Consider the following 16,137-nt stretch of genomic DNA (forward strand, 5'->3'; position numbering starts at 1 on the left):
TAGATTCTTAGGATTTTTGACATAGATGGTAACATCATCCTTAAAAAATGACAGTTAATTTTTTCTTCTTCAATCAGTATACCTTTTTTTCTTGTCTTTTTGCACTAGCAAAGAATCCTAGTACCAAGCTGAATAGAAGTGATAAAAGTTGAATAGAAGTGATCTTAGAAAGAAGTCACTGTCTTCCACCATGAAGGACAATGTTAACCACGGGGTTTTAACAGATGCCCTTCATGAGGTTGAGGCAATTTATTTTAAGTTTGTTGAGTTTTTATGAGGAATGGATGTTCAATTACATAAAATGCTTTTTCTGCAACTATGAATATAATCATATGATTTTTCTTATTAAAATGGTGACATTTATTGGTTATCGAATGTGAAGGCAGCTTGTATTCTTAAGACAAAAGTCACTTGGTAATGAGGTATTACCCTTTTTGTAAGTTGCTAGATTTAATTTGCTAATATTTTCTTAAGAACTTTTAGTCTACATTCACTAAGGATACTATTCTGCAGTTTTCTTTAATTGAACTCTTTTTAGCTGGTTTTGATATCAGGGTAACATCAAGACTAGTAAAACAAAATTGGAAATGTTTTCCTTTCTTTTTTTCTAGAATAAATAATGTAAAATTGGTATTATTTCTTCCTTAAATGTTTGATAGAATTTTCTTTTGAAGTCATCCAGGCTGAAGCTTCAGGTTTTAAACTGCAAATATTCAATTATAAAAAAACAGATACAGGGTATCCACTCTTCTGTAGACTTTAGTAATTTGTGTCTTTCAAGAAATTAGCTTCCTCTAGTTATATTTATTGCCACAAAGTTGTTCATAATATTTATTATTCTTGCAATGTCTGCTGGATTTGCAGCAATGTCCTCTCTTTCATTTCTGATAATGATAATTTGTGTCTAACTAGAGGTTTACCAATTTTATTAATATATTCAAAGTTATATTGATTTTTTTCATCTTTTTATGTTCACTCATCTTATTTACTTTCTGCATATTTCAATTTGTTCTTTTTCTATTTTCTCAAGGTATACATATAATCATTGATTTAAACATTGTTCTTTTCTAATACAGGCGTTTCCCTCTAAGCATTGCTTTGCTGCACCCCAGAAGTTCTGTTATATATTTTCACATTATTCAATTCAAAATATTTTTTATGTTTCTTTGTGATTCTCCTTTGATCTATGGCTATTTAGAAGAATGCTCTTTGACATATTTGGGGATTTGGGGAATAACTTTGTTATTAATTTTTAGTTTGATTTTGCTGTAGTCTGTAACTAGTTTCCTAGATTTGTTATAAGAAACTTAGTGTGAACTATGCCCAATATCCTGCATATTATGAGGACTTCTCAACTCAGGCTGGTGGGAATGCAAACTAAACTATCTCCCCGCCCTTTTGAGCCCTGGAAATTGTTTGGCCTACTGTGCTTTCCAGTGGATCTTTCCTTGGACTCGAGAGGCATGCCTCACACATGCACAGGTCAGCACTCAGCTAGAGATTTGAAGGCATCCCTAAGCAGATCTCCAGGGCTGGTCTGGGTTAGCTTCCTCCTCCCCAGTACTCTGCCACACAAGGTCCAGTCACCTCCTTCTCCCCAAATCCTGAGCTCTATTAAGACTGCTGGGCTGTTTATACTTCTTTCTGCACTCGACATGGAAACAGGCCTGAGACAGTTTCATAATGCTCACCCCATTTCTCTCCTTTCTGTGCTGCTTGTTGTCCCGTATCTGAAGATGGTCACTCCCTTCCACCCTTTTTGCTAACTCTTCTAGTTTTTTCTGGAATGAAGGTAATTCAAGTCTATTTTCTCACCCTTAAGGTTTGGGTGGAATTTTTTCATTTTTATAATTTCACTCTTGTGGCTGCCTTAAAGATCTCAATATGCATCCCTAACCTTTTTATACAACCTTAAGATATTACTTTGACCACTTCCTTGATAACAACAGCATCTTATAACTGTCTGAATCACAAAGTCTCTCCTCCTTTTTGGTCTATCATCTTCACATATTTCATTTATATACATACTATCAATGCCACAAGACATTACCATCACTTCATCCTAAAAATCAGTATTATATTTACTCCCTTTCCGTTGTCATTCTTTCTGCCTGAAGAACTTCCTTTTGCATTTCTTGCTGAGTAAATGGAGATAATTTTACTCAGACTTTGTCTAAAAAGAAAACCTTTATTTGCTTTTATTTCCGAAGGTTGTTTTTGCTGAAGAGGGAATCTGAGGTTGGCAGTGTTTTTCTTTGTGCACCTTAATGATCTCAATCCACTCTGTTATGACTTTCATAGTTCCTGTTTTATAGCTAACTATTAGTCTTACTGCTTGTCCTTAAAGGTAATATGTCTTTCTTCTTCAGGGACTCTACAGATTTTCACTTCATCTTTGATTTTCAGGAGTCTGACTGTGATATTCAAAGGAATGTTTTTCTTTTTCTTTTCCCTGCTAGGGGGTTCATTTGGCTTCTTGAATTTCTCAGTTGATGTTGTTCATTAGTTTTAAAAATTCCTGATCATTGTGTCTTGCACTGTTTCTTCTGCCCCATCCCCTGCCCCCTTTCTGGGATATTAACTACATGTGTATTTGGCCTTTTGAGTATGTCTCACATACTGTCTTTTCTATATGTACCTTCCTATGAATTTCAGTTTAGATGTTTCCAATTGACCTGTCTTCAAATTTGTTAGTCTTCTTGTTTGCTGTGTTTAGTCTTCTATTAAACCCATCGCATGAGCTGTTAATCAGAGATTGTATTTTTGAGTTCTCGAATAACCATTTGATTGTTTTTGACTCTTATTTCCAGTAATATTTTAAATGTCTTTATTTTTCTCTCTTTATTAAAAATGTTCCTTAAAAATCATTGTATATAAACTTTTAAAAGGATTATTTATAAGACTGTTTCTTTTGTTCTTCTCATGATTATTAGTCACATGCTCTTGACTCTCCACAAGTCTAGGAATGTACCCTCGCTGTTTCTTCAGCAGTTAATCCATCTTTTCCCCTACTGGTACTGGGAGTTTTGGCCTGCTGTGACTTCACATCTCTTTCTTGGAAGCAGAAGTCCTTTCTTTCTTCTGGGATTTCTTTACCTTCAATGTAGGAATATTCAACTACCACTGCTTCTATTTATTGAGAAGCTGCTTGAATGTTGTTTACTACTGAGTGATTCTTTTTTTTTCTATTTCAATTTTATCATCAAAAGATCACAATAGCATTTCAGCTGCTCAAAAGTTATGCAGCCATTTCAGTTGCTGAGAATAGTGAACAAAATGACCTTCAAATAAGGCCAACATCAATGACACAAAAATCAGTAATTTTTTTATGCACAGAAATTCTCAAGAATATACACAGAGAGACACACAACTTGCTCTGTGGAAGAAAGAAAAAAAGAATTTGAAGAAACAAGACCTGGCCTAAGTATTTCTGTCATTTCCTAGATAAGTGACCTTAGGCAAATAAATTTTCTATTTTAAATCCTAGTTTTCAATTTATAATGTTTTTGCAAAGATGAAATAGCAATTTTTAAAAACTTTTATAAACAATAAGCACATTAGAAGATGCCTTGCATAATGTAATTGAGTTTCTTGATCTATATCTTAAAGCTTTAAATTAAATAAACATGAGGATGGGATGTAAGAGGTACACTGAGAAAAAAAACTGACAACCAACAGTAAGGTAGGTATGATATTAAGGGAGGAATAAAACACTATTTTTAAAGTGGCAGTAAGAGTTCAGAGTGAGCCATTTAACTAATAGGCTTAAACAGCCCTAACTTATTTCTAGGGCTTCCCTTGTAGCTCAGTCAGTAAAGAGTCTGCCTGCAGTGCAGGAGACCTGGGTTCAATCCCTGGGTTGGGAAGATTCCCTGAAGAAGGAAATGGCAACCCATTCCAGTATCCTTGCCTGGGAAATCTCTTGGACAGAAGAGCCTGGTGGGCTGCAGTCCATGGGGTTGCAAAGAGTTGGGCACGACTGAGTGACTAACACTTAACTTACTTATTTCTAAGACACTGAAGCTATTTATCTCAACACAGCATAGTGATTGATATCTGCGACATGAAGCTTAAATCTGAAGATAAATTATATCCTATATATTATTATTAAAGGAATTCCTAATAAATTTTGGAAAGACTACAGTCAAACATGACTAAAATAAAAATTCTAGTTGGGTGATCTGTAAGTGAATTAGTTTCTACTTAGGAACCAAAGCCTTCATATCATGTGACTTTAGAATGATTACATTTATGAATAAAATGAAGAACTGCATCACTCACTCACTCTTACTATTAGAACACATAGGAAAAGTATGATTTTTCAGAAGTCTTAGAAGAAAAGAAGTAATAGACTATGTTACAAAAAATGATCTCAAGAGAGGATAAAAATCAACACTCCAGGAATGACAAGATGATTACATGAAGAAAAGGTCAGAGATGTAACAAGATATTACTGAATAGCAAAAGAAACTATATTCAATATCTTATTAAAAAATAAAGGAAAGAAAAGGTCAGACAGAGTGTATGGCATAGGTTCCTAAAAGCAAGAAATCATCTGAAGAATGGGAGGGCAGGGTTGTGAAACAGTTAATATGCTAAGTTTAAGTGACATTTATAAAAATTACTGTGGGAAATACTGTAATTGAAATAAAACTGGACCAAAAATGGTTGTAAAACTATATTTTTGGATGAGTAAAAAAGATTACTACAGAGTTGATTATGGAAATAGACTAAAAATATCAGGTTATAAAAAAAATTTTCAAAAAGAACTAGTTATAGGAAGTCAAGAACTAAATTGAAAAACAGGTATATGGTCTAACATAAAAGAAAAAAATCAGTACCTTGCTGTTGTTGAAAATGGAGACAAAATCAGATTCTTTTTCACAGACTTCCATTATAATACAACTGTTCAGTTATTGTTTCCCTAAAACTTTAAAGTCAATAGAGAAGCAAAATAGTCTGATTTTTGTGTAAAGTAAGATTTCATTAGTTGTTAACTGTTATCATTTGCTAACTAGGCCTAAATTATACCTCACTTGGGTTCTAAAACACTAATCTGAAAAGACCTCTGTAAAAACAATTTAAAAAGAATTTAGTTATCTTACAAACAAATCAATATACCTTCGCAAGTGATTTTACAATAGGATTCTCCATAATCCCCTTGAGGAAAATTAGGTCTATTTCTTCTGCTCCCGTAGATGAGGGCAGCTCCGTAAGGTTATCCAACACTTGCTGCATTGCTGCTGAGATAAAAGCAGTATTAAAAAAAAGAAGCAAACCTTAAATTTCAAGCTATTATGAAATATGATTTTAAAATGAATCAAATAAAAATACATTAACAATAAACATTCTTGAAAAACACAGTAGAAAAACTGAACTGTTAAACAGTATAAATTTCAAATTGACTTCCTATGAATTAGCAACAGGACAGGTTTTTACATGCAGTTTGGGGCTTTATCAGATTATCTAATACATACTTAGAACTTTATACTTTCTTTTTATTTTTCATATTTTAAAAAATTGCTCAAGAAGAAACACAAAATTCTAAGAAACCAATAAAAAAATAAAAAGATTAGATTAGGTAATCAAGAAATTTCATTCCAACAAGCCCAGAATCAGATGACTTGACTATCAAATTTTATTAAACATTAAAGACTAAAATCATTACAAGCTTGAAAAAAAATGGAGAAGAGGAAGGAGCACTTTCCAACTATTCTGTGAGATCCTGAAACTAAATCCAGACAAAGACATCACAAGAAAACTACAGCCAATATCCTTTATAAGCACAGATGCAAAAATCTTTAATAAAATATTAGCAAACTGAATCCAGCAACATATGAAAAGGATTCTACACAATGACCTAGTAGAATTTATCCCAGGAGTACATACAGCGTAGCTCATCAACATATGATAATCAATGTTATATACTATTACTAGAACAAAACCACATGGTATCCCAACAGGCACAGAAAAAGCATTTGACAAAATCAAATACCTTTTCATGATAAAAAAAAAAAATTTGACGAGGAACAGAAGGAAATTTTCCTTTGCTCAAGGGCATCTACAAAAACCCCATAGGTAACATCACACTTAATGATGAAAGGCTGAACGCTTTGCCATAGATCAGGAACAAGGCAAGGATGTCTACTCCTGTCATTTCTACTCAACATTGTACTGAAGGGTCTAGCCATGGCGGCTAGGCAACAAAAAGAAAAAGGCAATCCAGACAAAAAATGAATAAAACTTTCCCTTTTTGCCAATGATATGATTTCATATACAGAAAATCTTAAGGAATATATACAAAAAACTTATTAGAACTAATAAATGAGTTCAGTAAGGTTGCAAAAAAGTACAAAAATCATTTGTACTTCTATACACTAGCAATGAACACTCTGAAAATGAAATTAACAAAACCATTCATTTTACAATAGCATTAAATCAATAAAATCATTAGAAACAAATGTAACAAAAGAAGTGCAGGATTTTACAGTGAAGCTATATTATATCACTGAAAGAATTAAAGACAAATAAATAAAAAGATATCAAATTTTAAGGATTAGAAGACTTAATATTGTTAAGATGGCAACAGGCCTCAAATTGATCGATAAGTTTAATGCAGTCCCTATTATAATCTCAGTTTCCCTCACCCTTTTTGGTAGAAGTTGATAAACAGATCCTAAAATTCATGTGGGAAATACAGTAAATCCAGTATAGCCAAACAATCCTCAAAAAGAACAAAGCTGGAAGACTCACTAGTAATCAAAACTGTGGTACCAGCATAAAGATCGACATATAACTGAGAATCCATAAATAAACCCATTCTATGGTTAATAGATTTTCAACAAGAGTGGCAAGATAGTTCAAAGAAGAAAAGAACAGCCTTTTATTTGGGACAGCTGGATATGCATTTGAAGAAGGTGAAGCTAGATTCCTACTACATTGAAAATCATAGTCTTAATTTTATTCAGATTAGTTTTATTAATAAGTTTTTTCCCTTGATGCATCTTTAGAATAAGTATACTAATACTGTAGTTTGTTTTTTCATATTTTTATGAAAATAAAACATAAACATTGTAAAAAGACATTGTATTACTAAGTTGCTTATAATAAAACACAGTAGTTCTTTGTTCCATGCTGTCAGACTCCCTCCCAAATGATCCCATCCATAAGTAACTGCTTTGAATTTGCGGTTTCTTTTAATCATAACTATCACTGGATAATATACTAATACTGCTACTTTTTGACATACTTATTTTAGGCATTATTTATTTTTGTTAGCATAGTACTAGCTAATCATCAGAGAGGGCAGTGGCACCCCACTCCAGTGCTCTTGCCTGGAAGATCCCATGGATGGAGGAACCTGGTGGGCTGCAGTCCATGGGGTTGCTAAGAGTCGGACAAGACTCAGCGACTTCACTTTCACTTTTCACTTTCCTGCACTGGAGAAGGCAATGGCAACCCACTCCAGTGTTCTTGCCTACAGAATCCCAGGGACAGGGGAGCCTGGTGGGCTGCCGTCTATGGGGTCGCACAGAGTCAGACACGACTGAAGCGACTTAGCATTATCAGCAGCAGCTAATCGTACTAGTAAAGCGTTTACCTTTCCCTCTCTGCAGACTGGCAATTTTTAAATAAAATTAACAGTTAGTGCTTTTCATATAGGACTCCTACAAGTTTCTCCCCACAATATTCCAACAAACTTCTCACATTTCTATCAGTAATTTTTCCAAATGCTCAAACAGAACTACTACCAACTTCTACTTTCGTAAACTCTATCCTGAGTAGTCTTCTCTTGCACTTTAATTGGGACAGGTTCATCTTTAGGTCTCCGACTCAGTAGGAAGAAGTAAGTTACAATTTGGGAAGTAAAGAGGTGAATGGGAGAAAAATGTACATTTACAACAAGCAGAAAGAAAACTGATATGGAGCTAAGATGAAGTCGACACTAGGAAATAAAGAATATAAGCAAAGTCTACTTCATAATTTTGCTTGAGGTCCAAAGTGTACTCTGGGCAGGGAACAACAGAATCAACAATCTTCAAAAGTATTAATATTTTTACCCTGTGGCTATAACTGTAGTCAGCTCTACTTTTCATGAGTATTTTTTTTAATGAGGACTTTTTTCTTTCTTTCGACATTCTACATTTGTCTTTATTTTTATTATGGAAAATTCCAAACATATACAAAAAAGATACTACAGCAAACCCAATAATTATCAGCTCTAACAATTAGCAACTCATGGCCAATTTTGTTTCATACTCCTATATACTTTCTGTCCTACGTTAACTTTGAGGCAAATCCCACATATCATATTTGAGTGTTTATGTATAAAAGATCAGGACTCTCTTTTTAAATAATGTAACAATACTGTTAGCACATCTAATAAAATAACAATAATTCCTTAATATCATCAAATATCTAGCTGGTGCTAAAACTGCCAGTTGTATAGAAGATTTTTTTTTTAATATATCTTCTATATTGGTTCTTGAGATGTTTAAATTTTTATATTTTATGCTTAATTAAACAGAAAGAAAAGTGGCAGAGACTGTGAAATATATCCTTGGTTATTTTGAAGAGCTTTATAAGTTGTTACTGATTTTTTAATATATGAAATCTAAATAAAAACTTATAAGCCAGTCATATCCCATGTTGTGAAAGGGAATCTAGAGTTGCCAAACATTCCCAAACTAATTTGTATATTTAATAGAGTTTTAATAAAACTGGGCTTCCCTGATAGCTCAGTTGGTGAAGAATCCACCTGCAATGCAGGAGACGCTGATTTGATTCCTGGGTCAGGAAGATCCCCTGGAGAAGGGCTAGGCTACCCACTCCAGTATTCTTGGACGTGCCTTGTGGCTCAGCTAGTAAAGAGTCCGCCTGCAATGTGGGAGACCTAGGTTCGATCCCTGTGTTGGGAAGATCCCCTGGAGAAGGGAGAGGCTACCCACTCCAGTATTCTGGCCTGGAGAATTCTATGAGCTGTATAGTCCATGGGATTGCAGAGTCGGACAAGGCTGAGTGACTTTCACTTTCACTTAATAAAACTACCATAGATCCCCTAAATAACCATGTTTTCAGGCTAATCCTGGCTTGGTCTTCCACCAATTCACTAGGAAAATGACCTGGATGGTGAGCTCCAGGGAACTTAGGCTGAGGAGGAAGGGGAGTAGGGTAAACTGCTACAGTTCAGCACAGGTTAGGGAAGCCAGTCTGGGTGAATGGTGTGCTGGTTAAGGTTGACAAGAATCTGGTATTTGTATTGCTATTAATTTTTGTGAAAAAGTAAACCATGAGATTCACAATGAAATCTTGAAATTGACCTCATATCCCTAGAGGCCTCGTGCCCCCAAAGACTTCAAAGAGGAGATGATATCTGAGTATCCCAGACTCTGGGATATCAGGTACAGATCTTGCCTCCTCATGAAGGATGGGCCAAGACTGCTACAGCTGGAAGTCAGAACTGCTACAATTATCTGCACAGGATGAAACCTCGCCACCATCTGTGTCTCTGAAAACCTACTTCAAGCTGACAGCCAGAATCCCTATTCCTTAATGGGCAAGATTTTTGGATCCCATCTGCTACATCTTCTGAAACACTAACACTCTTTTCAAGGGTATATGCAAAGCCCTCACTGATACCTTGCTGGATGTTGAGACAGCCTATGGGACACAGGACTCTTTCTGTGGCCAGAAAGAGTACCCAAACTTTCAGGAGGCCCTGACTGAGCTAGTGCCTGTGGTCAAATCTCAAAGTGGGAGCTTTCAGCACACCACCAGTCAGTAGCCAAAACCTAACCCAGCGGCCCAATAACCAACAGGTGACACACCTCCACTAACTGAGAAGAGTAAACATACGCTTCCTCAAACCGAAGATCTTGAAGGAAGCTACAGTGGACAGCATGGATTTTAACTGCTCAGGTCCACTTAAATGTGGATTATTTTCAAGAAATATGTACTAGAGTACTAAACATCTGTTGCTAGTTGAGTCTGCCAACACGGAACTGCAGAGACAGTATACAGGGATTTTCCACTGTGCAGAGGGTGGGTGGCCTTAATCACCTGTGCTGTTGAAGGGTCAACTGTATAACACATTGGGGAGTATTCTGTGATGGAACTGAAGGACTCTCATGGAAGACTGAGACAGACCAACTGCACTGTGCTTGCCAGGCAGCCCCAGGTCATCGGATTCTGAAGGCCCAGACTGGACCAGCCGAAGCCCCACTGAGTCCAGAGCTTTTAGAGCTCATACCTAGAGGACCACTCTCTAGCACTTTCTTATGAGCAGTTTCAGAACATCTGCTAAGGCTTTACTGTCTCCTGGTTAGAGCTCTTTTCTGGAGCTGAATTCAGATGTCATTCTTAATGTTCCTATCAAAAAATTCTCACTTAGTTTACCTACCCTGTTCCAGGTTATTTAATCACAAAGGTGAGAGTTGAGGTGAGGGGTCTTGGAATTTTCCCTATCTTCCCCTTTTGAATGAAAACTGGGTTTTGGGTGTCTCAGAGTTGACAGGCAGGAAAGGCAGAGAGAAACTGGTGAGGAGGCTAGGTGAAGTGGTGAGTGCAGGTGGAACAATCCACCCTGGTGCTCCAGTTGCACCAGGATGTCAAACCTGAAAGCATCTGCCCTGACACCTTCATTCCATACTCTGCTGTGAATAAAATAAATAATGTTCTAATACCTGGCATAATCCCATCTCCCTCACTTGTTGGGATATTATTGGACAGTGTGAAGAAACAATTGCCCCTAACAAGCCAATTCACTGGCTTATAAATTAGTCACCTAATAACATGATCAAAAAATAAAATAGTTCTTTTTAATTAAGTCATCCTAAAAGCATATCAAAGATACACAAGAAAATATGCAGAAATTATAACAAGGAGCAGTGAGAGAATTAACCTTATAAACTATTAAAACATTAATTAGATCTATAATAAGCACTCTAACATGGATTACCATAAGGCAACTCTTACACATAAAAGCTTTATACATGAAACAGAAAGCTACAAAGCTGAGTTGGATCCAGAGAAGCAGGGAAGTGTCCCAATTTACTTAGAGATTCCAGGAAGAAAGGAAAGTCCCAAAACTCAGAAGGTAAGTTTTGTACAAGTTTCACTCCTCCTCCTCTGTTACAAGAGGATGGACTCTAATCAGAAGCTAGATTCAATGACATACAAATGGGATTCCTACGTAAACTAGAGAAAAATTAATATATTTAATCTATACCCTTCAATTACAAATATGAACAAAACAAGAATAACTAAACATGAAAACTAAAAGCAAGAATGTAACTCACCAAGTTGCAAGGAGAGATAAGAAAGCCTTCCTCAGCAATCAGCGCAAAGAAATAGAGGAAAACAATACAATGGGAAAGACTAGAGATCTCGTCAAGAAAATTAGAGATACCAAGGGAATATTTCATGCAAAGATGGGCACAATAAAGGATAGAAATGGTATGGACCTAACAGAAGCAGAAGATATTAAGAAGAGATGGCAAGAATACACAGAAGAACTGTACAAAAAAGATCTTCACGACCCAGATAATCACGATGGTGTGATCACTCACACTCACGTAGAGCCAGACATCCTGGAATGTGAAGTCAGGCGGGCCTTAGGAAGCATCACTACGAACAAAGCTAGTGGAGGAGATGGAATTCCAGTTGAGCTATTTCAAATCCTGAAAGATGATGCTGGAAAGTGCTGCACTCAATATGCCAGCAAATGTGGAAAACTCAGCAGTGGCCACATGACTGGAAAAGGTCAGTTTTCATTCCATCCCTAAGAAAGGCAATGCCAAAGAATGCTCAAACTACCACACAACTGCATTCATCTCACACGTTAGTTAAGTAATGCTCAAAATTCTCCAAGCCAGGCTTCAGCAATACATGAACTGTGAACTTCCAGGTGTTCAAGATGGTTTTAGAAAAGGCAGAGGAACCAGAGATCAAATTGCCAACATCCACTGGATCATGGAAAAAGCAAGAGAGTTCCAGAAAAACATCTCTTTCTGCTTTATTGACTATGCCAAAGCCTTTGACTGTGGATCACAATCAACTGTGGAAAATTCTGAAAGAGATGGGCATACCAGACCACCTGACCTGCCTCTTGAGAAACCTATATACAGGTCAGGAAGCAACAGTTAGAACTGGACATGGAACAACAGACTGGTTCCAAACAGGAAAAGGAGTACATCAAGGCTGTATATTGTCACCCTGTTTATTTAACTTCTCTGCAGAGTACATCATGAGAAACGCTGGGCTGGAAGAAGCACAAGCTGGAATCAAGATTGCCGGGAGAAATATCAATAACCTCAGATATGCAGATGATACCACCCTTATGGCAGAAAGTGAAGAGAAACTAAAAAGCCTCTTGATGAAGGTGAAAGAGGAGAATGAAAAGTTGGCTTAAAGCTCAACATTCAGAAAACTAAGGTCATGGCATCCGGTCCCACCACTTCATGGCAAATAGATGGGGAAACAGTGGAAACAGTGACAGACTTTATTTTTCTGGGCTCCAAAATCACTGCAGATGGTGACAGCAGCCATGAAATTAAAAAACGCCTACTCCTTGGAAGGAAAGTTATGACCAACCTAGATAGCATATTCAAAAGCAGAGACATTACTTTGCCAACAAAGGTGTGTCTAGTCAAGGCTATGGTTTTCCCAGTAGTCATGTATGGATGTGAGAGTCGGACTATAAAGAAAGCTGAGCACTGAAGAACTGATGCTTTTGAACTGTGGTGTTGGAGAAGACTCTTGACAGTCCCTTGGACAGCAAGGAGATCCAAGCAGTCCATCCTAAAGGAGATCAGTCCTGGGTGTTCATTGGAGGGACTGATGCTGAAGCTGAAACTCCAATACTCTGGCCACCTGAGGCGGAAAGCTGACTCACTCGAAAAGACCCTGATGCTGGAAAAGATTGAGGGCATGAGGAGAAGGGGACGACAGAGGATGAGATGGTTGGATGGCATCACCTACTCGATGGACATGGGTTTGGGTGGACTCTGGGAGTTGGTGATGGACAGGGAGGCCTGGTGTGTTATGGTTCATGGGGTCGCAAAGAGTTGGACATGACTGAGTGACTGAACTACCTGAACTGAATTTCAAGAAACATTAACTGCCAAAGAAACAGGCTTACTTCTTTTTAGGAAGTTATTTTAAAAAAGGGGGGAACGTGGGAGAAAGAAAAAAGAAAGAGCAAAAGAAAGAACAAGATTAAATTAAATTAGTGTGTGTGGGGCAGGGTTAGGAGTGGGGATTGCAAAAATCAAACTGAAGAATTTTCCCACTAGAAAGGGCAATGAGAGAAAAAGCATGGAAAACCTGTTATGGATCATGAAAAACTAGGAGAAGGAATTAAGAGGGAAAGCAGAAATTAATCCTAGGGGGAAAAAAAATAGCCACAGATCTGATCATTACGCTGGCTGTTTCAAAAGGCAAATTAAAAAAAAGGCTGATACTTGGCTAGTGTGACTAATAAAAGACAAGACACAAATAACTTTGGAAATGTAACGAAAAAATAACTGCAGGCATAACAAAGATACAAAAGAAAACACAATGAACAACTTTATTTAAAAATGTAGTCAAGCAAGCATTTTTTAGTGAAATGTCAATTACTGGAATTTAGGAAAAAGGTAAAAATTGAAACAGATCATAATGGAAGAAATTCAAAAGGTTTTCAAAAATCTACCATTTAAAAAAGACATTAGGCCTAGATAGGTTTGAGAATAAGTTGTATCAAACCTTTAAGAAAGAGATTTATTCACATTTTAAAGCAAAACACAGGAAGAGATCAAAAGCTTTCCGAGTTCTATATGGATTTCAAAATTCAATAAAAAGTATATATTAATACTAAACTCCATATGAGTATATATGCATATATCCCAAACAACATATTAGCAAAATGAATCTAACAATGTCTTAAAAAATAACAATACACGAGCACAGTTTACCCTAGTAATGTAAAGATAATTTAACACTGTGAGTGCATATGTGAGAAGTCGCTTCAGTCATGTCCAACTCTTTGTTACTCCATGGACTGTAGCCCACTAGGCTCCTCGGTACACAGGATTCTCCAGGAAAGAATACTGGAGTGGGTTGCCATGCCCTCCCTCCAGGGGATCTTCCTGACCCAGGGATCAAACCCATGTCTTTTACGTTTCCTGCATTGGCAGGCAGGTTTTTTTTTTTTTTTTTTTTTTTTTACCACTAGTGCCACCTAGGAAGCCCAGTTTAACTTTAAGAAATATATAATATAATTTAATATATATGACAGTATACCACCCTCAATGCTTAAAATACATGAAATAAAATTTAATATTCCTAATGGAAAATGAGGTCAGGGGCAGCGGCCTAGAGTACCAGACTATGACGGTGCAGGAACGGCCGAGAGGAGCTACCCTGCGTCCGAGGTCAGGTGGGGCGGCCGAGAGGAGCTACCCTGCGTCCGAGGTCAGGTGGGGCAGCCGAGAGGAGATACCCAGCGTCCGAGGTCGGGGGGGGGGCGGCCGAGAGGCGCTACCCCGTGTCCGAGGTCAGGAGCGGCGACGAGAGGAGTTACCCCCTGTCCGAGGTCAGGGGCGGCGGCCGGGAGGAGCTACCCCACGCCCCTAAGCCGGAGGCCAGCGGCGGCAGGCGGAAGGAGCTACTCCACGCCCCAACGCCCTAGGCCAGGGACGGTGGCCGGGAGGATCAACCCACGTCCAGGGAGCCGTGGCTGCGCGGGCGCAGGAGGGCCTAGAGGAGCTATCCCACGTTGAAGGTCAGGAAGCGCGGCGGTGAGGAGATACCTGTCGTCCTAGATAAGGAGCAATGGCTACGCTTTGCTGGAGCAGCCGTGAAGAGATACCCCACGCCCAAGGTAAGAGAAACCCAAGTAAGACGGTAGGTGCTGAGAGAGGGCATCAAAGGGCAAACACACTGAAACCATACTCACAGAAAACTAGTTAATCTAATCACACTAGGACCACAGCCTTGTCTAACTCAATGAAACTAAGCCATGCCCGTGGGGCAACCCAAGATGGGCGGGTCATGGTGGAGAGATCTGACAGAATGTGGTCCACTGGAGAAGGGAATGGCAAACCACTTCAGTATTCTTGCCTTGAGAACCCCATGAACAGTATGAAAAGGCAAAATGATAGGATACTGAAAGAGAAACTCCCCAGGTCAGTAGGTGCCCAATATGCTACTGGAGATAGTGGAGAAATAACTCCAGAAAGAATGAAGGGATGGAGCCAAAGCAAAAACAATACCCAGCTGTGGATGTGACTGGTGATAGAAGCAAGGTCCGATGCTGTAAAGAGCAATATTGCATAGGAACCTGGAATGTCAGGTCCACGAATCAAGGCAAATTGGAAGTGGTCAAACGAGATGGCAAGAGTGAATGTCGACATTCTAGGATCAGCGAACTGAAATGGACTGGAATGGGTGAATTTAACTCAGATGACTATTATATCTACTACTGCAGGCAAGAATCCCTCAGAAGAAATGGAGTAGCCATCATGGTCAACAAAAGAGTCCGAAATGCAGTACTTGGATGCAATCTCAAAAACGACAGAATGATCTCTGTTTGTTTCCAAGGCAAACCATTCAATATCACAGTAATCCAAGTCTATGCTCCACCCAGTAACACTGAAGAAGCTGAAGTTGAACGGTTCTATGAAGACCTACAAGACCTTTTAGAACTAACACCCCAAAAAGATGTCCTTTTCTTTATAGGGGACTGGAATACAAAAGTAGGAAGTCAAGAAATACCTGGAGTAACAGGCAAATTTGGCCTTGGAATACGGAATGAAGCAGTGCAAAGACTAATAGAGTTTTGCCAAGAAAATGCACTGGTCATAACACACAACTTCTTCCAACAACACAAGAGAAGACTCTATACATGGACATCACCAGATGATCAACACTGAAATCAGATTGATTATATTCTTCGCAGCCAAAGATGGAGAAGCTCTATACAGTCAGCAAAAACAAGACCAGGAGCTGACTGTGGCTCAGACCATGAACTCCTTATTGCCAAATTCAGACTGAAATTGAAGAAAGTAGGGAAAACCACTAGACCATTCAGGTATGACCTAAATCAAATCCCTTATGTTTACACAGTGGAAGTGAGAAATAGATTTAAGGGCCTAGATC

General features: G+C 38.0%; 1 protein-coding gene across 8 annotated transcripts in view; it reads right to left on the reverse strand.

Moving 5' to 3' along the window:
* Window positions 1–16,137, reverse strand: part of PALS2 (protein associated with LIN7 2, MAGUK p55 family member) — a 133,441-nt gene that overhangs the window by 66,201 nt on the left and 51,103 nt on the right. For 4 of the 8 annotated variants that reach the window (XM_055590583.1, XM_055590587.1, XM_055590579.1 and 1 more), the window contains exon 2: window positions 5,122–5,240. In XM_055590583.1, coding sequence (XP_055446558.1) covers window positions 5,122–5,238 — 117 coding nt within the window. In that variant the 5' untranslated portion in view covers window positions 5,239–5,240. Of the gene's footprint in view, window positions 1–5,121; window positions 5,244–16,137 lie in introns of those variants that run through there. The other 4 variants (XM_055590584.1, XM_055590585.1, XM_055590580.1 and 1 more) reach the window with 1 other exon arrangement.

The sequence above is a fragment of the Bubalus kerabau genome, chromosome 8, assembly GCF_029407905.1.
Source record: "Bubalus kerabau isolate K-KA32 ecotype Philippines breed swamp buffalo chromosome 8, PCC_UOA_SB_1v2, whole genome shotgun sequence".
Classification (NCBI taxonomy): Eukaryota; Metazoa; Chordata; class Mammalia; order Artiodactyla; family Bovidae; genus Bubalus; species Bubalus kerabau.